Below are 18,845 nucleotides of genomic sequence, written 5' to 3' on the forward strand. Positions count from 1 at the left end.
TCTGCCTGTTCTGCTCCCCACTCTGTCTCTGGTGAAGCCTCTCACCCTCCGCATCTCTGGCCTGTACCCCAGTTCTGTATGAATAAATAAATCTTAATAAAAAAAAAAAAAAAAAGGAGAGGGCTATTTTGTTGTGAACAATGGTTAAGAAGATGCCACAATGAAAGGTTTGTGCAAGTCAAAAATAGATCTTAAAGCTCAAATGTAAGAAATAAAAGCTAGTGTTTACGAAACTAGACAGTATTTGTTTTAGATAGTCATGTTTAAAAAAAAAACACCATTATGCCAATTAAAAAAGTAGTTATTACTGAGGGAGTATTTTAGAGAAGTAGAAATATTTAAAAATTATATACATCTTGTTCCCAACTAACAAATATTTTAAAAGTTCTTTTTAAATATAATGAATATAATCTAGTCATTCAAAGAATTCAGATGATTCTAACAAACCACTGACTTTCTTTATAAATGCAGACACTACAGCATTAAAGTTTGTAGATACATCTATAAACTGGGTGAAAAATCTTGTGGATTCTCTCTCTAAAGTAGCATGTTTTACCACTAGCATGCTTGAAACAAGTTCTCCTATCATAAAATCAACAATTTTATAAAATCAACAACCTAGAAATATTTATAACCCTAGGAATTTTGTTTTAACAGCCATTTTTGGTAATAGGATTCTAAGCTCCAAACCTGCATCACTACTGTTATAAACAATCCTAATTTTATTTCACTACTGAAAAACAAATAAATAAGGAGACTTAAAGGAGAAGATGGCACATGTCATGAACAAAACCTAGTTAAACATAAAAACTTAAACATAAAAACCTGGAAATCCTTTAGTTAAACATAAAAACCTGGAAATCCTTAGAAAAACAACGAATTATTTTCTTTGAGAAACTCTTTTTAAATAACTTCCATACAATCTAACTTGTAATTTCTTTATAATTTTTGACTAGGATTTGCTATATCATATTTCTGCTGGCATTTGTGGGTAGTATGTTTTCATATCTAAAAAGTCTTTTTTATGAAGGAAAACAAATTGTCCCTGAAATCACAGTTTATGGGTTGAAATTTTCAGAAACATGCAGAAAATTTGACCATTATATCTTCATTTAGGAAAAAGTCTTTGCTTAAATTTTGTTATGAAGAACTGCTTAAATCTATGTATAATTTTATACACACAATCAAAATACACAATATAAATACAATTTTATATACACAATCAAAATCAAGTATTTGTATTAATTGTATAAATACAATTTTATATACACAATCAAAATCAAACAGTTATAGATTAACTACTGAATAATCATATCTTAATAAAGGAGGACCTGTAAGTAGAAAATCAGCTATTTCTCCAGGTTCTGGTATAAGGAAGTTAATGTAATATGTTAACATTTCTGAAAGTTTCTCTTTTATTTTTCTATTTCTTTATAAAATACCTGTTAAGAATCCTTTTCAGCAATTTCCCAAAATGTTCTTAATTATCATTGTACCACTGTGTCTTACACTTGCTCTCGATGAGGCAAGCAAGCAAGCTAGACAAACATAAAAAGTTGGGGTCTACTCAACAGATGTGTTCTTGTGTGGGAATCACACACTTTTTCTGAAACACTGAAGCATTACTTTCAAGAAGTTTTAAATTTCAAATCTACCTAGTCCATATTTAATCTAGAAATGTTGGTTTAACACCAAGCCACACCAGACCTTTTAAAGTTCAGTGGCTGTGATATAAAATTCTTCATTGTGTTGCACCAATAGAGAAGTACAGTGTAATTCTCCACTATCACTGGAACCACTGTGAAATGAAATAAAGGCTTTGATATCGTTGCTAGCTCAGATGCATATTCTTTCACAGTTTTATTCAAAGTGTATGTTCACAAAAATTAATGAAAGAATCGTATGAGTGATGTATAACTTGTGGAAGTAAGAGGCAAAAATCCTCAATATCATTTTTTCTTGTTGGTCATTACATGCCATTAGATTAAAAGATGAATTCCTTTTCTCTGAGGACCACATTACTGAGGTATTTAGTGTGTTTGTTTTCTTAATAGTTTATTTTTACATCATTTTGTGCATTTTCCACCTCAGTTGTAATCCCTGTGGGCTTCCCATCACCAAATCACCCGTGTGCCATCACCATAGTTCAATGCATTTCCCTCCCCATTCTTTTAAGATTTATTTATTTGTGCATACAGAACTGGGGTACATCCAGAGGCTCAGGGGTGGCAAGAGGTTTCACCATAGACAGAGTGGGGAGCAGAACAGGCAGATGGACGAAGTACACTGCTGAGGGGAGCAGCGGGCGGGTCAGAAGTCTGACACTCCATGTGGTCACCTCCGGGGCAGGCGGGAATTGAACTCATGCGGAAGCGGCTTTAGATTCTCAGTGCTGTGCTTTAACCCGCTGCGCCACCAGGGAGGGCCACTATAAGAAACTTTTTAAGTCCTATAATCCTATAGTTCTAGAAAATGGTGGCTTGATTAAAAAAAAAAAAGATTTCATTTATTTATTTTTGCATAGAACTGGGGTGTAGGCCAGAGGGGCAGGGGCATGAGAGGATTCACCAGAGACAGAGTGAGACTGGGGAGCAGAGAGCGAGACTGGGGAGCATAACAGGCAGGTTCACTGAAATAGCAGTGGGTGAGACAGAAGAGGTCTGCTATGCCATGTGGTTAACTTCCTGGCCAGGAATGGAAGTCAGGCCTTCTCTGTGGGCCTTCGCAGTAGTAGCACTGAGAATTAACCCACAAGGGAAACCCAGTGGCTTGATATTTCTAATATGATAAATGTAAATAGAATAATTTATGATCTACTTAGGGTGATTCTAAGAAAGTTGAGAGTTTAAATAAACTTTGAAGGTAGAATTTTATTTCATCCACTTAAAAAGCATGAAAATAATTGATTTTATATTTTTAGCAGATGCAGAATGTCTGATAAACAAGCAATAAAATCCATAGTGAATACTGAAAACAGTTATACACATGCACAGAAAACATGTGTGCCTGTGAAAGGTGATTTAGCAGAAAACCATCAGTAGAAGCCTATATGAATATACCCACAAGTACTGTTTTGGACAGTAGGTATATATTCTGGCAAAGGAATATTTTTAAAGAGGTATTAATAATAATATAAAAAACAAACATGGGGTCCTCCCTGGTGGCGCAGAGGGTTAAAGCACAGCACTAAGAAGCTAAAGCCACTTCAGTGAGAGTTCCATCCCCACCCCTAAGGTGACACACATGGCAGGGCAGATGGCTCCTGACGGGGCCGCAGCTCCCCTCAGCAGCGTACTTCGTCAGTCGGCCTGTCCTGTTCCCCACTGTCTCTGGTGAATCCTCTCACCTCCCCTGCACCTGTGGCCTGTACCCTAATTCTGTATGCACAAATAAACAAATCTTTAAAAAAACAAAAACAAAAAAAACAGGGTAGCCCCACATCTCAGAAAATAAAGGAGCACACAAAAGAGAAGACCAAATAACTCAGCCTTATCCAAAAACCTTTCACCTAGAATATGGTACCTGCAGTTGTTTTACTCAGATGCTATTTCCAAAACCATCCCTTTATATAAGACCTCCCCCCTCCAAAAAAAATCTGAGGTCTCTGAGTATTACCAACGCCTCTAAATGTCCCTATCACTTTACTCTGATCTAGGGAGAGCCTGTCAGGTATGCTTCAGCTTAAAGAAACACATCACATTTTTTCCAAAATCTAACAATCACCTGTATCAATATGCCTTATCTATTCAGCTCTAACTAGCAACCTACAGACTTTAGAAAGTGTATTATTATAAAATTAAAACTCTGAATCATTCAGAATGTGCTAATCCATTTTTTAAAAATGGGTATGCAATCATATACCCAACTTATGAGTAGTAAGCTAGTGTTAGCTCAACTCAACCTGACCAAAACTGAAATAAGCAGCATTTTATCTCCAAATATTGACACAAATTTATAAAATAAGTGAAAAATCATCTAATATTAGAGAGTTTTTAAGTTTAGATAAAATAGAAAACAAATTCTCTAGTCATATAAGAAATTTTAAAATAAGGTTCAACATTTTAAATCAATCATTAAAGGTGGGGGCACATAAGGGGTTGGCCCATTTAATAAAGAGGTAGGAAGGATGGGATTGCAGAAGAAAATGGATGTATGGCTGGGGCTATCTATACAAATTTCCAGTATTAAAAAACAAAAACAAAACTCAAGAATTAGAAGAACAAGGTAAACTACTGATGCTATATTTTAAGACCCCAAATAACAAGTAGTTGGCATTCCAATCGCTTTAAGCACAACACACTTTCTCTGATGAAATGTTAAACAACAATCATATGCCACAGTGGTCTACTTTTCCTGGGTCTACTTCTAAGTATCATTTTATGTTCAAAGGAATCAAGAAATCATGTAAATAAATTTTATACACGATAGACCAGAGAAAACTAAAAGTTTTAAAACTTTCTAAGAAAGAATAGTCTAAGAGGATAATATTAGTAAGCAAAGCAGTGCAGACCCAGGCTACACAGTTAATAATTACTTCTAAAAATAATAAATTAAGGAAAAAAAGCAAAGTTTGATCAAACCAATGTTTGATTATATTTAGGTAGAAAGACAGGCAGAAAATGCCAGAGGTATTGGCATTTTATATACATGCATGCTCTCTTTGTCTCTCTCTCTCCCCACTACTCATCCACACAAGGATTTACAAGTATTTGGTGAACTTATAATTCAACAAACATTTGTTGAACACTGTACGAGATACTGTGCCTTCTACACTTGCTTCTATACTTAACTTCTGTTAACCTAAATCTAAAGAGACTAGTAGAAATGTTCCAGTCGTCCTTGCTATACTTCCAAGAAAAGGATGTTTGAAATTTCCATTCCTGCAGAAATTAAAAAGATACTTCCCTAAAATGTTGAGAAAAAGAAAAACAGTAGATCTAAATAGAGATGGTGAGGTAAACTAAACTTTGTCTCCTACTAAGATTGTCACACAAGTCAAAACTTTAGACTGATACTATGTTTCTTTTTTATAAGCTTCTTCTGAAAGTGAGTTTTCTAAATCTGCATAAAACCTGGTTAAAATAATAATCTAACAACTTTTGCATTATAATATCAATGGCTTATTTAGTTTAAGGTATTCCCTGTTTCATACCTGATCAGAAGCAAAATTATTTCTTAGAACACTGCATTTTTTTTTGTAACTTAATAATGAAATAGCTTATGACAAAAATAATTTGTAACAAACTTAAGCAAACAAATAACTTGCTGGTAAATCTACCTCTGAAATACTAATGACAGTACCACTTGTTCCCCAGCCTTTCCATCACAAACTTACTTGTACAACTTCTTTCAACATTTGCTATTCTGGGGATTGGTAAGATCAGAGCTGGAGGCTTAAGAAGGAAAGTTTGGAGGTTGAGCCTTGGCACCAGCACCACACCAGGAGTTCACCTGAAATACTATAACAGGGTTGACACTATAGCTCTGAAGCTCAAACTCCAGCAAACAATAAGGAGTCCAACCAGAACACAAAAAATAATGGGATTCTTCTGCTCTTTGGAAAATTAGGAAGTCAGGGCCCTCCCCAGTGGCACAATTTAAAGCACTATGAAGCTATCGTAGCCATTAAAGCATGAGTTTTGATCCCAATTCCCGGCCATGGATGTGACCCACATGGAGGGTGCTCCCCTCAGCAGTGTACTTCCTCAAGCTGCCTGTTCTGCTCCCCAATGCTGTCTCTGGTGAATCCGCTCATCCCCTGCACCTTTGACCTGTACCCCAGTTCTGTATTTATAAATAAATAAACTTTTAGAAAAATAAGGAAATCATGCTATAAAGATTTGAATGTCTACTTTCAACATTATGATTCCCTGCTTATATCCTGATTATTCCTCAACCCCACAATCTTCTCTTATATTGATTTAAAATACCGTTCAAGACAGGGGTTGGGGAGAGACCAGAGCATTTTATAAACTCACACTTTTCTAGAAAATGAAAGAATAGGGCTTACCTGGCCATCATGAAAATATCTAAGACAATGTTAAAATACTCTGCCTATCCACTCAATTTTCCCTTGCACTCCTAAGAATTCAACATTTAATGTAAGGTTCTTGTACATGTTAATAACATCAAATAAGAATGACTACTGGACTACATGGATATTTAAATTTCTGAAAGTACAAGAGTGAGCCTATAAAAAAACAGGGCTATCTTTTGGCATAGGTGTACTATTTGGAGAGAATTAATTTGTTTAAAGCATATTACTCTGATAAAAACAAATAAAAAAATCCTCAAGTTAAATAATTTTAACGATACTAGATGATGATAGGGAAAAAAGGACTTAAATCAATCAAGTTATGGGATTTAAATAATTTGACTTCATGTTATATAATATAAAAAAAAGTAAATTACTGGGAATAACTAGATTTTGACTACAATGAATGCTAGTGAATAAAAATAGATGCTTGAGGGTTTTTTAAAATTTTTTAGTAACAGTTTATTTTTACATCATTTTGTACATTTTTTTTTCATCTCAATTGTAATCCCTGGTTTCCCATCACCGAGTCACCCGTGTGCCATCATCACCATAGTCCCATGCACTCCCCCACTCCCGTTTTGATCCCATTCCCCACTCCACCCCCACAAAATGTCTCTGGTATATGGTTGTTCATTATTCTTATTATTTTCTCACCTGGTCCATTATACTCCTGCTATGAGCGAAACCATCCAGTATTTTTCTTTCTCTTTCTGGCTTATCTCACTAAGATGCTTGAGTTATTTTATGATGTCTATCCAATAGCACAAATATTACTAAAGTGGCAAATATTTTAAGGAGTAAATAGCATTCTGAACTAAGTTATATAAAGCAGTTAAAAATGAAAAAAATTCCTCAGTAAGGGACACAGTAAGGGAATACTTACAAACATCTTGCTATATAATTCAATAAATATTCACTGAATAACTTCTACGTGCTCAATGTGTTAGATACTGCATGTCATATTCTCCCTCAGTCACTGAGTCATCTCAGTGAAGGTTTCCCTGTCCTATTTAAAATTACATCTTTCCCCCTACCTTTTGGGTGCTCTCTGTTTTCCATTTTATTCTTTCCACACAGCACTTATCAAGATATAATATATATTTCATTTTATTCTCTGTCATGTCTTCCCATGTCCTAAAAGGTTAACTTTGTGACAACAGATTTTTTTTTGTGTGTCTGTTGTTATTTTGGTGTGTGTCTATTGCTTACTTCTGTCTTCAGAGGACCTGGAATAGCGCCTGGCACAAAGCAGACCCACAGCATTAATATGTCCTTCTTTTACTCCATGCATGCTGTAACTGAGTGTTATCTGACACTAACTGACCAATACAACACTATTAGTACATACAAAAGGAAAAAAGAGACTATAATCTTAAAAAGTAATGAAATTATGTAAAAATTAAGTTTTATGTTTATGAAGCATGAATAATATTGTTTAATGTTTTTTCCCACTGATTGACAATTACTTCCAAAATATCAAAAAGACTACCAGAACCCTCCAGTGGTTAGCATGTCGTACTATGAAAAGTACAATAAATTTAGAGATTTAAATTTATTTCATTTCCCCAATATTTTTCCATCAAGTTAGGTTACAATTAAAAAAAAGTCTTGTTTCAGAGCATTTCAAATGCCAATTTAGTATGATGAGATAATATGTCTCTTTTCAGTAACAAAATCCCACTATAAGAATTATACTGTCTAGAGCCACTGGGTTGCAGTGTAGTCTACAAGAATATGCACTCCCTGGCTGAACAGTCCTGCCTAAACAAAGAGTTTAATAGCGGCCAAGCCAGTTTTTAGTACAAATAAGCATTAATATATATTGAATGCTTAATCCTAACAAAATTTAAGGTTGACACTATGAAAGCGAGGCCTTCCTCAATGCAATAGCTACCTCAGCTATCTATTATAAAACCCTATCCATACCATTTTAAAAAAGCAAACAAACTGCTATCTGGAAATAATTTTAGACTTATAGAAGAATTGTAAAAACAGCAGAGCTCCCATAGGAGAGCCCTTTCCCTAGAGGTAAAAAGCAATTATCAATATAAGAAATGAACAACTAAACATCTTTATATAGATTTTAACAGTTTTTCCACTCATGTCTTATTTTCTATTCCATTATCCTATATGTTAAAGTTAGTAATGTTTCCTTAATCTTTCCAACATCTAACTTTACCTCAGCTATCCTTTATTCGTCCCCAACAATAATGTCATGCTAACTACAATATAGACTGTCCTACATTTGCGTATGTCTAATGTTATTTTCATGACAAGAATGCGATTAGGCATTTTTAAAGCAATACACCAGAAATGTATTGTAGTGACAGACACATTCCAATATGCAATTACAGTAATGTTAATGTCTTACTACACAGGTGATAATAATGATGATTTGGCTAAGGAAGTCTACTTGCCAGTTTTCTCCACTGTGAATTAATTTTTCTTTTTAAATTATAAATAGCCTGAAAGACGTACTTTGAGAGCATGTGAATACCTGTCTGTCCTCGAATTTTTGCCCACCAATTATAGCACTTACATGTATGTGGTAGTGCAGCTATTATTGTGAGATTCTAATGATAATTTCTATTTATTATTTCTTTGATATTTGTTAAGTGAATTACTCCTCTAAGTAAATTAATCATCTTTTAAAGAGCTTGATCTTAAATATGAATACCTAACTGGCCCAAAGTGATACAGTTACAAAGCAGAGAATAAAGTCTCAAAATCAGGGTTCAGCACTCTACCAATTCTGTCAGCTTTTTTACATTGTCTTTAAAAATTTTCATATAAGACCTCTATGTTTTCTTTTCCTTGAAGAATTATCTTCCTACTTTCATTAAAATGTGTACGATAGCATCTTTAAATTTATTGATCCATATTAAACAACAGAGATAAAATACTATTCTATGCTACAGATTTTTTGAGTATGGAATATTAACTAATAAAGTTATTACCTCAACTGAGAAATGAATGGCTACATTATTTGTGGATCCATTAGATTCTAGGGAACCTTAAGGGCATGAATTCAAGGGCATACAAGGGAAATAGTCCAATTTTTTGGTTCACATAAAACAGATTCAAGTCTATGAAGACTCTATATAGAACTATATGAATTCTTTTACTTACTTGTACTATTTTCTGTTTCTTTCCAAAAGATATTAAGTGCTGAAATCGGATCTTATTACTTCTGCATATTGTAATATACATAACAAAAACTATATAAGCCTTGGTTAAATACTGATATAAAGTCTTCTCTCATTGATAGGAATGATTTTTTCATCCATTGGCTCAACCAAAATATAAGTTAAAGAAATAAAACTTAATGATTCTTAAAATTTCAGCCAAGATGAAAGGACCCAGCTATCTCCTGCACCAGTCTTGTTTGCAAATAAAAAATGGATAAAATACAGTAAACAATAATTTTTAGACATCAATAGTACAAGATCACTATGCCTGAGAGAAGAAAATATACCGATGGGAATCCTACAACTGACTTCACATATACTTAAGGAGCTTCCAGGTTTAATGCAGGGGTAGGAAGTTCTAGTGGAGTCCAGAAATCTTTGTGAAATGTGGAAGTGGAGCTGAGAGTCTAGGTATGCCAAGGCAATTAAAGTGAAACAGCAAGTGTACCAGACAAGAGAGACGGGGGCAAAAAAAGTACTCTAACAGATGTAGAAAGACTTTTGAGACTTAGCTAAGTACTGACCAGAGTATGCATTTAAGGAAATTACCAGATGCTTGGAAAAGAGACAATAGAAACAATCTGACTCAGATAGGGCTGGCTATTCCAACAAATAAGAGTAAAAAATACTGTAAATTAGGGGGCACCGGGTAGTGTACTAAGAAGAATACAGTCTCAAAAATTAGGAAAAACTAGCCCTAGACCAAAGCCTACTGTGGTTCTATGTAACAAAGTTTCAAATTAAAAAGACAAGTTTCAAAAATCTCAAAACAGCTTTTAAGTAACTTAACTGTACTCCAGCTAAGTTCAAAAGTATTAACAGAAAAACAAACAAGAATAGCATTGAATAGGCAAAATTTGCAAGTACTAGCATCCAAGCAAGCTACCACATAGACCACAAAGTAGTAAAATAAAACACTTAATGGTAAAGAAATAAAAAACCTAACAATCTATATGAAACAGATCCAGAAATGACAGTAGAGACTAGACAATAACTACATATTATAAATACATTTTACATGTAATTATAATATAAATTAAGTAAAATGTTGTATTGAGAATACTGGCAAGAAGAAAACAGTGAACTTAAAAACACAATAAAAAACATTCAAAACAGAGGAAAGGAATAAAAAAAAAAGCAGCAATAGCAATCCATGGGACTTCAGGTTATCTAATATATGTGTAACTATGGACCTCAAAGGAAACAGGGCCAGAATAAAAATTAAAAGAATGGACAAAACTGTCTAAATTTGATACAAACTGTAAACATATAAACTCAAAATGTTCCAAAAATCTCAAGCACAAAAGTCATCAAGAAAATTTCACAAAAAGATTATAAAAGTAGTCACAGATTTTATATATATATATAAAATGTAAAGAGGACCAATGATAAAATGATTGATAAATAAAGTTTTTTCCTGGTATAGAAATCTAAAGAGAACTCATCACCATGAGAAATGCATTATAAAAATATTTTGTAGTTGAGGTCTATCCCAATGGGTCTTTCTTTATCTGTAGGGCCCATATCTGGAAAAGATATGTACTCTTCTAGAGTGTGATAGGTTAAGCAGTGAAAATTATTTTAACTTATTCATGTTTAGAAGATGTCTGAATTTGAGAACATGGCATAGTAATCTATTCTTCAAGCATAAAAAATGCTTGAAGAAACTGTATCCAAGATTATAGGGGCAGATATTTTGAAACAGTGATCAGCATGTCCATAGTCATCTAATGATCAAAGAAGCCCAACTAAAAGAATTATGAACTGAATGACAAAAGTTCTATTTAAAGGGTTATCTTAAAAGTACAACTTTGTAGGAACTATGGTGAAAACCAGTAAAGGGAATTAGAACATGTGAAAAATTTTAAGTGAAAATTCACCAACTTTTAATAATTTTGTGTAAGTTACATATACATTAAAAAAAGATATATTTTAAATTTTTCCTAAAATTCCTTCAGGTAGAAGAATTATACTATAAACAAAAAGAATTATACATACTATATTTAAAGGAGGAAGAAAGCAAGAGGGGGAAGAGAAGGGAAGAACTGCGGTGGAAAGAAAAAATAAAAGAATGGGAAGAAAAAGAATCATTTAATTATGGAGTAATAACTGCATTCAATAAAAAAAGAGCAGAAAGAATACTACTCACCACCAACCCCCGCCCAGTGAAATTAAAATGAACCATGAGAATAAACAGTAAATATCAAGATGGAAATGCCTCTCTTAAAAAGTGAAATTTTGTCCACTACTCAATGTAGTATTGGAAGTTCTAGCTAAAGCGACTAGACAAGAGAATCTGAATTGAAAAAGAAGTAAAACTATTACATAATATACTACACATAGAGCTCTCTCAAGACTTCGGGGAAAAATTAAATAAAACAATCAGTTTAGCAAAGTGGCAGGATATAAAAATCAGCTGCCTTCCTAAATACAAATAATGAAATAGAAGAGGAGAAAATTAAGAACATAACCCCATTTACAATCACACACACACAAACAAAAAACAAAAAAAACTAAGTATTCAAATCTAACAAAAGAGAGAAAAGAAATATACAAAGAAAATCATAATTGTTAAAAGTAACAGAAGACACAAAACAATTCACCAAGAACAAGTACTTATAAACTTGACAAAAGATTTGCAAGTTCATTATAAAACTTTATTGAGAGAAAATAAGGAAAACCTCAATATATGAATTAAAGGAGAGGAAGAATACCATTAACTTAATAATTATTCATTAAATGAAAATAAAATCAAAGCAATTCCTGTTATAAGCTTAATGCTTTTTAATTCTAACTTTAACATTGAACAAAAAGCCACAAAAGGGCTCATAAAGAACAAGGTGCACAGACAGGCATGAAGATTTAATGAAAAGCTATAGTAGTTAAATAACTATGCCTATTACAGACAAAGACAAACACATCACAGTAACACAATGGAAACATATCCAAGAATATAAAGAAAACCGATTAACAACAAAACTAGCACTGTTGATTAGTTGAGGAAGGCAAAACAAATCAATACAAGATGCTACTATAGTTATTTTTAGAAGAAAATAAATTGGAATGTCTAACTCATACCAATTTCAGTGCCTCTCTGGTGGTACAGAGGTTAAAGTCTCAGCACTATCAAGCTATTATCACCAGCAAGGGTCTTGCTAGGCCAGGGAGCTGACCCACAAAGGGTAGCTCCTGTCTCACCAGCTGCTCCCCTCAACAGTGTATTTCAGCAGTAAATCTGCCTCTTCTGCTCCCCACTCTGACTCGGGTGAATCCTCTCAACCCCTACAAGTATGGCCTATACCACAGTTCTTGTATGCATAAATAAATAAAAATAAATCCAAATAAAAACAATTTTAGAAAAATTTAATTATGAAAGAAAACAAAAATATCTTTTAAAGATAAAGAATATGTTCATCTGCGTAATTTCAATCAGGAAATAAGCCTCAAATACCATCTAAATAAATTTTAAATAATTAAAATTTGAAATTATTAAATGTCAGAGCAATATGAATGTGATGGCAGTTGAAATTGGTACAAGCACTCCTAAAGCCTTTGATGAATTTAACTTTCCTAAATTTTTAGAGTAAGGCTTGGTTCTGAAGGTTTTCAAACTTCACAAAGCTACCTCTTGTGTTGTTTTCATGTAATGTCTTCTCATTTTTATCTGGACCTTCTCTTTCCTCTGTTTGTATATCCTGCTCAATTTTTATTTCACTAGCAGAAACTTCTCTGGATTATCCTTGAAGAGGGACCCTGATGGGTCAGTTTTGAAAGTTCAACAGAACAAGTCACTTTGGGTTTCAAGTCTCTTACATTGATCAAATAAAGCAGAAAACCTCTCCCAATTTCAAATAGGCTATTCACCACTTTGGAATGCTTCCATTCTCAGGTCTCCACACCTTAATGATTCTCTCCACTTTCTTATGCAGAAACTAATAAATGCAGGGGTTTTGTTAGTTCTATCCACTCATATTTTGTAATTCACAATATTCATTACCAAGTTTTGGTAAAAATATTTTCATGGGTTGTGATTTTGCTTCTACTTGTCCTATTTTTATGTCGGAATTCAGAAAGACCAAACCTATGCTGATCCATCAGCACAATCATCCCAGAATCTAAGCAAGACCTAACATTTTATTTTTAAAGATTACTTTTTACTTCAATATTTTCCTTGATTCAAAGAAATATGTGCACTAATGTTTCAACCACATATAATGCTGAAAAAATCCCGTATTCAAAATGAAGACAATTTATTTAAATGTGAAGTATCTTTATAAAACAGAACACATTTTACATAGAAAACCCTAGGGCCTATGTCCTCAAAAGAACCAGCATAGTGAACACACAGGAGTGCAAAGAATTATTTTATTTATTTTTTTGTGTGATGGTCTATTTTTAATGTATTTCTAAACAAAGAAAGTCATTATTTTTATTTTTTTCTTTATTGAGGTAACATTTGTTTACCACACTATATGATTTAGGGTAATAGGTTCGTATCTCCTTAGATACCTATTACTACCACTCCCACCATCAAAGCATCCGTAATTCTTTACTCTGGATTTACTACTATAGGCAGCTTAGGCCTAATTATATAACAGAGCTGTTAGTATTTCTTTAGGCCTAGGGACATATAAAAAATAACTGCCAAGAGAACTGCAATTGATAAACCAAGGATCTTGGCAAAGCTTCTTTTTGGAAACCAAATGTCACCTCATTTGATAATTTTAGATAAGGGAATAAAGTACCAGGACATATAATGCATCCAAAGCATTATATAAAGTCTAACACTGTTAGCATCATGTAAGAGTCTACCAATAAAAAACCTAAGAGGTCACTTAACAGTACGTTCTTGGAATGGTGAGAGGAAGAGGAAAAAGAGCAGACATAAATGATAAATTAATGACCAAATGTGTAAAAGAAAAAAAAAATTAAGTCAGTCTAATTTAAAATTACTTTTGGAACTAATGTGTTCATAACATAAGCCAAAGAATCATATTCAAAGTGTAATTATAAGAGAAATCTCATTTTAGCAGGTGCTGGATTAAACTGTAAGAAAGAAACTTAAGTCATCTACTTTGAATTTTTTCTATCCCTTTGCTTTATTTTTGGCCAGAGACAGTAAGGCACTGCCATTTGTTTCTAAGAATTTCAAGAACAAAGAAAAGTAAACAGTGAACAAGTACACTGGTTCAGCCATTTATGCTTTCAAGTAATTTCTTATTCTGCTCACACTTGTTTCACCTCAACCTGACCAAATAGCAACACTGACTAAAATTTTTCTTCTCTAGGGACAGATCCACTCTGACAACTCTTGAATTGCTAATACTTATTCTTAAAAAGTCTTTGCTTGTTTGTTTCCTCATTATAGTTTAACATATATAAACAGTAACAGATTTTAATATGATTTAATACCTATTATTTTTATACTAGGAGGTTTCAGCAAGTTACAACCTACAACTAAAGTTACAACTAAGATTAGGATAATTCTAGATGCATCCAAATAGTAAAAAGACAAAAATTTCTCGGTAATGCATAACTTACAAGAAATAGGAGTATTCCTTTGCTTATTTACATTTTGTTTTACTGCACCATAAGGAAAGATATGTTAACACCCCTTGATTACTAAATGGAAACCTATAGACCAATGTACTTTCAAAATAAGTAACTCATGCTTTTTTTTAGTATTTTCTTTTATGAGAACTCTGGTAAATTGTAAAATAGGTGATGAGTTGGCAGTAAAAGGCAAATTGTTTATGGTTTGGATAAAATATAAATTTTTTTTCCTATATTAAATAACTGAGTAACTGAATGAGGACTACTTTACCAAAAGTCACTGCATTACATAAAAATATTTCTGTATCTATTGAAATTCATATAGATAAAAATAAATATTCAAAAAATTAAAAACAAAAGCAAGCTAGATTATTGCTTCTCAGAGAGGAAGCACTGAAAGGATAGAACATGGTAACATCTCCATTAAATGTAATATACAAGCTGTATAAAATGCATGTTTACTAAAAACAAAAGCAGATCACATTTTCACCTACTTAATCACATGAAAAGATGGGCCCTCTCCGGTGGTGCGAGGTTTAAAGCGCAGCACTACAAAGCTAGCCTCAGCCAGTTCAGCTCCAGTTGGATCCCCTGCCCAGGAGCTGACCCACACAGCGCAGCAGACCTCTCCTGTCTCTCCTGTTGCTCCCTTCAGCAGTGTACTTCACCAATATGCCTGTTCTGGTTCTCACTGTCTCTGTGAAACTTTTCAGTGCCCCTGCACCTCTGGCCTGTACCCCAGCTCTGTATGCATAAAAAAATAAATTTTTTAAAAAGTGACTTCATAGATTTAAACAACTATTTCCAAGGATATTTCATGAATAACAAAATGGAAGACAGAAAATATTTTCAGCCAGAAAACGTGGCTAAGAGTACATTTTTCAGAAAGGCTCCAAAACCTGGATTGTTTGTAAACAATGTGGCTAAAACAATGCAGTCTTTTTACAGTATAATAAGCAAAATTAGGTATCTCTTCACATGTGAGATACAATTTCATTGAATTCCTTTCTTAAGGACAAATCTTGGAATTTTCTACAATGATTAATGAAATGAGCTTAAATGCATAATCAAAGTTCCATATGTAATACTTTGTAAATTGATTAAGAGCACTGAAAAGTCACATCTTTAGAATCACAGTGTTCTTAAAGTAATTTAGCAGAAACTATTAACAGATCCAACAGTGTAAATAGTGTGATTAGTTAAAATTTTAAGAGTCAAGGTAGCTGGAAGTGGTTGTAAGGCAGGAAGAGCTATCGAGCAACTATAAATAATTAGCAATGGCCTTATTGGTGACACATATAAGAACTCATGACAAAAAAGATTAGAAGGAGAACCAGTTTAGCACAGCCATTCTGTCTATTTAAAATCATAAAGCTTTGGCAAGAAACTTCAGACACCCAGTTAGGTGAAATCTAGAAAGTTTAAATATGACACTATATTTAAAAGGGACAGTGCCCAAAGTAGAGCCTAAGTCTTATAATTGAAGGCTCTTTGCTGTTACACACCATGAAGCCCTACTTACAATTTTCTCTACTGTTCACTTTTCCAATTTGAGAGGAACAAGTTCATTGGACTAAAATAAATGACCAGTAAATAAACTGCTGCTATCACACTAGGTATCTTCATAGTCTAAAGGAAATGAAATCGGTGGGTGGAAGGGGGAGAGGGAGGTTGGGTAAGTATCTGTATAAGAAGTGTACAACTTATTTTTACTTGAGCTTTGAACTACTCTGTATTCTAAATCACTACACAATTTGATAATAGAGTATCAAGTGAATAAAGCTGATTGTTTTGGGGGGAAAATGAATTCACAGTTTATGTATATTTTAAAAACCACTGTTTTATGCTACTATCTTTAAAATTCACCAATTTTAAAAGCTTATAAGGAAACAGAAATATACTTCAATCCAAAGGGATAGAATATTATTAACCAACTTAATAATAAAAAAGATCAACAAATAGAGCCCTCCCTGGTGGCGCAGCAGGTTAAAGCACAGCACTAAGAAGCAAAAGCCACTTGCGCATGAGTTCAATCCCCGCCTGCCCCGGAGGTGACCACATGGAGTGGCAGACCTCTCCTGACCCGCTCGCTGCTCCCCTCAGCAGTGTACTTCGTCAATCTGCCTGTTCTGTCTCTGGTGAAGCCTCTTGCCGCCTGATCCTCTGACCTGTACCCCACTTCTGTATGTGCAAATAAATAAATCTTTAAAAAAAAAAAGATCAACAAATAACAAAAGAATTCAAAAGAATTGGGATGTCTGGGTTTTTCATTTCTATTTCTTATATTCTCTATCCAATTTTGTCTATATTTCTATGATGTTCTATTACCCTGAATATAGTCTGAAAAACTTATGGGCTAATATTCCAAGAATATGTATTAATACTTTGCTGTACAGTCTACTAGCTCTTAATCAAATCACGAAACTATAAATTTGTGTTTTGACACTAAAAGAATATGTATTTATTAAAAAATGTTTCAAATTTTGAAAAATGTGCCCAACTATTTCAACTGTTAAACCCAATGCATGAATTTATATTATACCCAAATTTTCAAAGTGAGCTGTATGTATCTAAGCGGCTAGTTCCTGTTAAAATACAACATATTAGTTGAATGCAGACTAATAGAGAAAAAAGGGGAAAAAATGTATCTTACCTGGTAGTTTCTTTTCTCAGATAATGTATGTCCATCAGTCCTCACCATAGAGTCGTGTCCTTTCCTCACAGTACTGGAGGCAATCAAATAGAACTGTCACTCAAGGGTCGTGTCACAGGAAGGACCGCCCACCAGTTCTCCCTCTAGATGGAATTATCCAAAAGCCATCAAAATTACTAACATGTAAATAAATGAACAACAGCAAAAACATCCAATATGATACATAGAAAACAAAAGTAACTTCTTATATTGTTAATTGATCTCCCTCTTAACCATCTAGGAAGGGCTAGACCAGCAGACACCCTTCACTCTTTCTCCCCAATTAAAAACTTCACACATAAAGAAGAGATATAAACTGAATAAGAAGACAAATGTGACTATACCAGATGCCTTGTCTTTCAATTTTCCCCTTCATGTATGCTCTACTGGAACTTTCCATTTTCCATTAGAGCAGAAATAATAAGTTCAAAAGTGAGTAGGTACCATGCACAAAAACATTACTGAAGCAAAGGTGATATCGACCAAACAAGCTAACTCAAAAGTAAAAAACTACAGTTCAAAAATTCAGAACTGTTATCTACAAAGAATTTGTAAGTACACATGTTAAGGTCTCTCCCTAAGTTTTTTAAGAAAAACGTTTACCCAAGGGAAGTAGTAAGATACCCATTAATGTTGCTAACCACTAAAAATTACATTCAACTAGAGCATTATTCAACATATGAAATCTGCTTTAGAATAAAAACACACAATTCAAACTATAAAGCATATAAATCTACTTTATTAAAACTAACAATCACAGAACTATATATATATATCACCACTTAAAAAGCAACCCAATAAGAACAGAAAACATTTTCAATGAAACAAATCATAAAAAATTAATTATTATTAGATTTGAAAGAGCCCACATGATGAAAACCAATATTCTGGCTCCTATTTTATGCTTGATCACAAAATAAGTGAATGCTATTTAATTGGTAAAAATTTGGTATCTTATATTGTATGTATTTAGATGACATGTTTCAAGATGCCTGGCTCTGCACCCAAAATATAACTACTGTTTACCAAATATAAATGGGAGGTCTGGAAATAAATTCTCTGGAAATAAATAAGAAAGGAAAAGGGTCTTTAACTCAAAGTACATTTACTGCTATAAATATAATCATTACCACTTACCAAGGAATTAGGTTATTCTTAAGGAAAAATTACCAAGCGAATTGAAGTCCAAGAATAGTTAAGTGACACATATTCAACTTGAACTTAAATTTTCATTGTCACAAAATGAGAGCAAAACTATTTTATTAGGCCTACCCCCAATTTCTCCCTTGTTTCAGTATTATGTTTGGTAATGTTATTAGGTCTGAAATAAAACCACTGGGTTTATTATTAATGTATTGTATTATGGTACCTTGAA

General features: G+C 33.4%; 1 protein-coding gene across 3 annotated transcripts in view; it reads right to left on the reverse strand.

The window, feature by feature from the left end:
* CNOT2 (CCR4-NOT transcription complex, subunit 2) overlaps positions 1-18,845 on the reverse strand; it is a 98,758-nt gene that overhangs the window by 49,128 nt on the left and 30,785 nt on the right. Inside the window, exons 2-3 of one of the 3 annotated variants that reach the window (XM_004675900.1) lie at positions 17,432-17,574; positions 5,336-5,554 (exon numbers count right to left, since the gene is read on the reverse strand). In XM_004675900.1, coding sequence (XP_004675957.1) covers positions 5,336-5,356 — 21 coding nt within the window. In that variant the 5' untranslated portion in view covers positions 5,357-5,554; positions 17,432-17,574. The remainder of the gene's footprint in view (positions 1-5,335; positions 5,555-17,431; positions 17,575-18,845) is intronic. The other 2 variants (XM_004675898.2, XM_012720417.1) reach the window with 2 other exon arrangements.

The sequence above is a fragment of the Condylura cristata genome, unplaced genomic scaffold (assembly GCF_000260355.1).
Source record: "Condylura cristata isolate star-nosed mole 26May11 unplaced genomic scaffold, ConCri1.0 scaffold00004, whole genome shotgun sequence".
Lineage (NCBI taxonomy): Eukaryota > Metazoa > Chordata > Mammalia > Eulipotyphla > Talpidae > Condylura > Condylura cristata.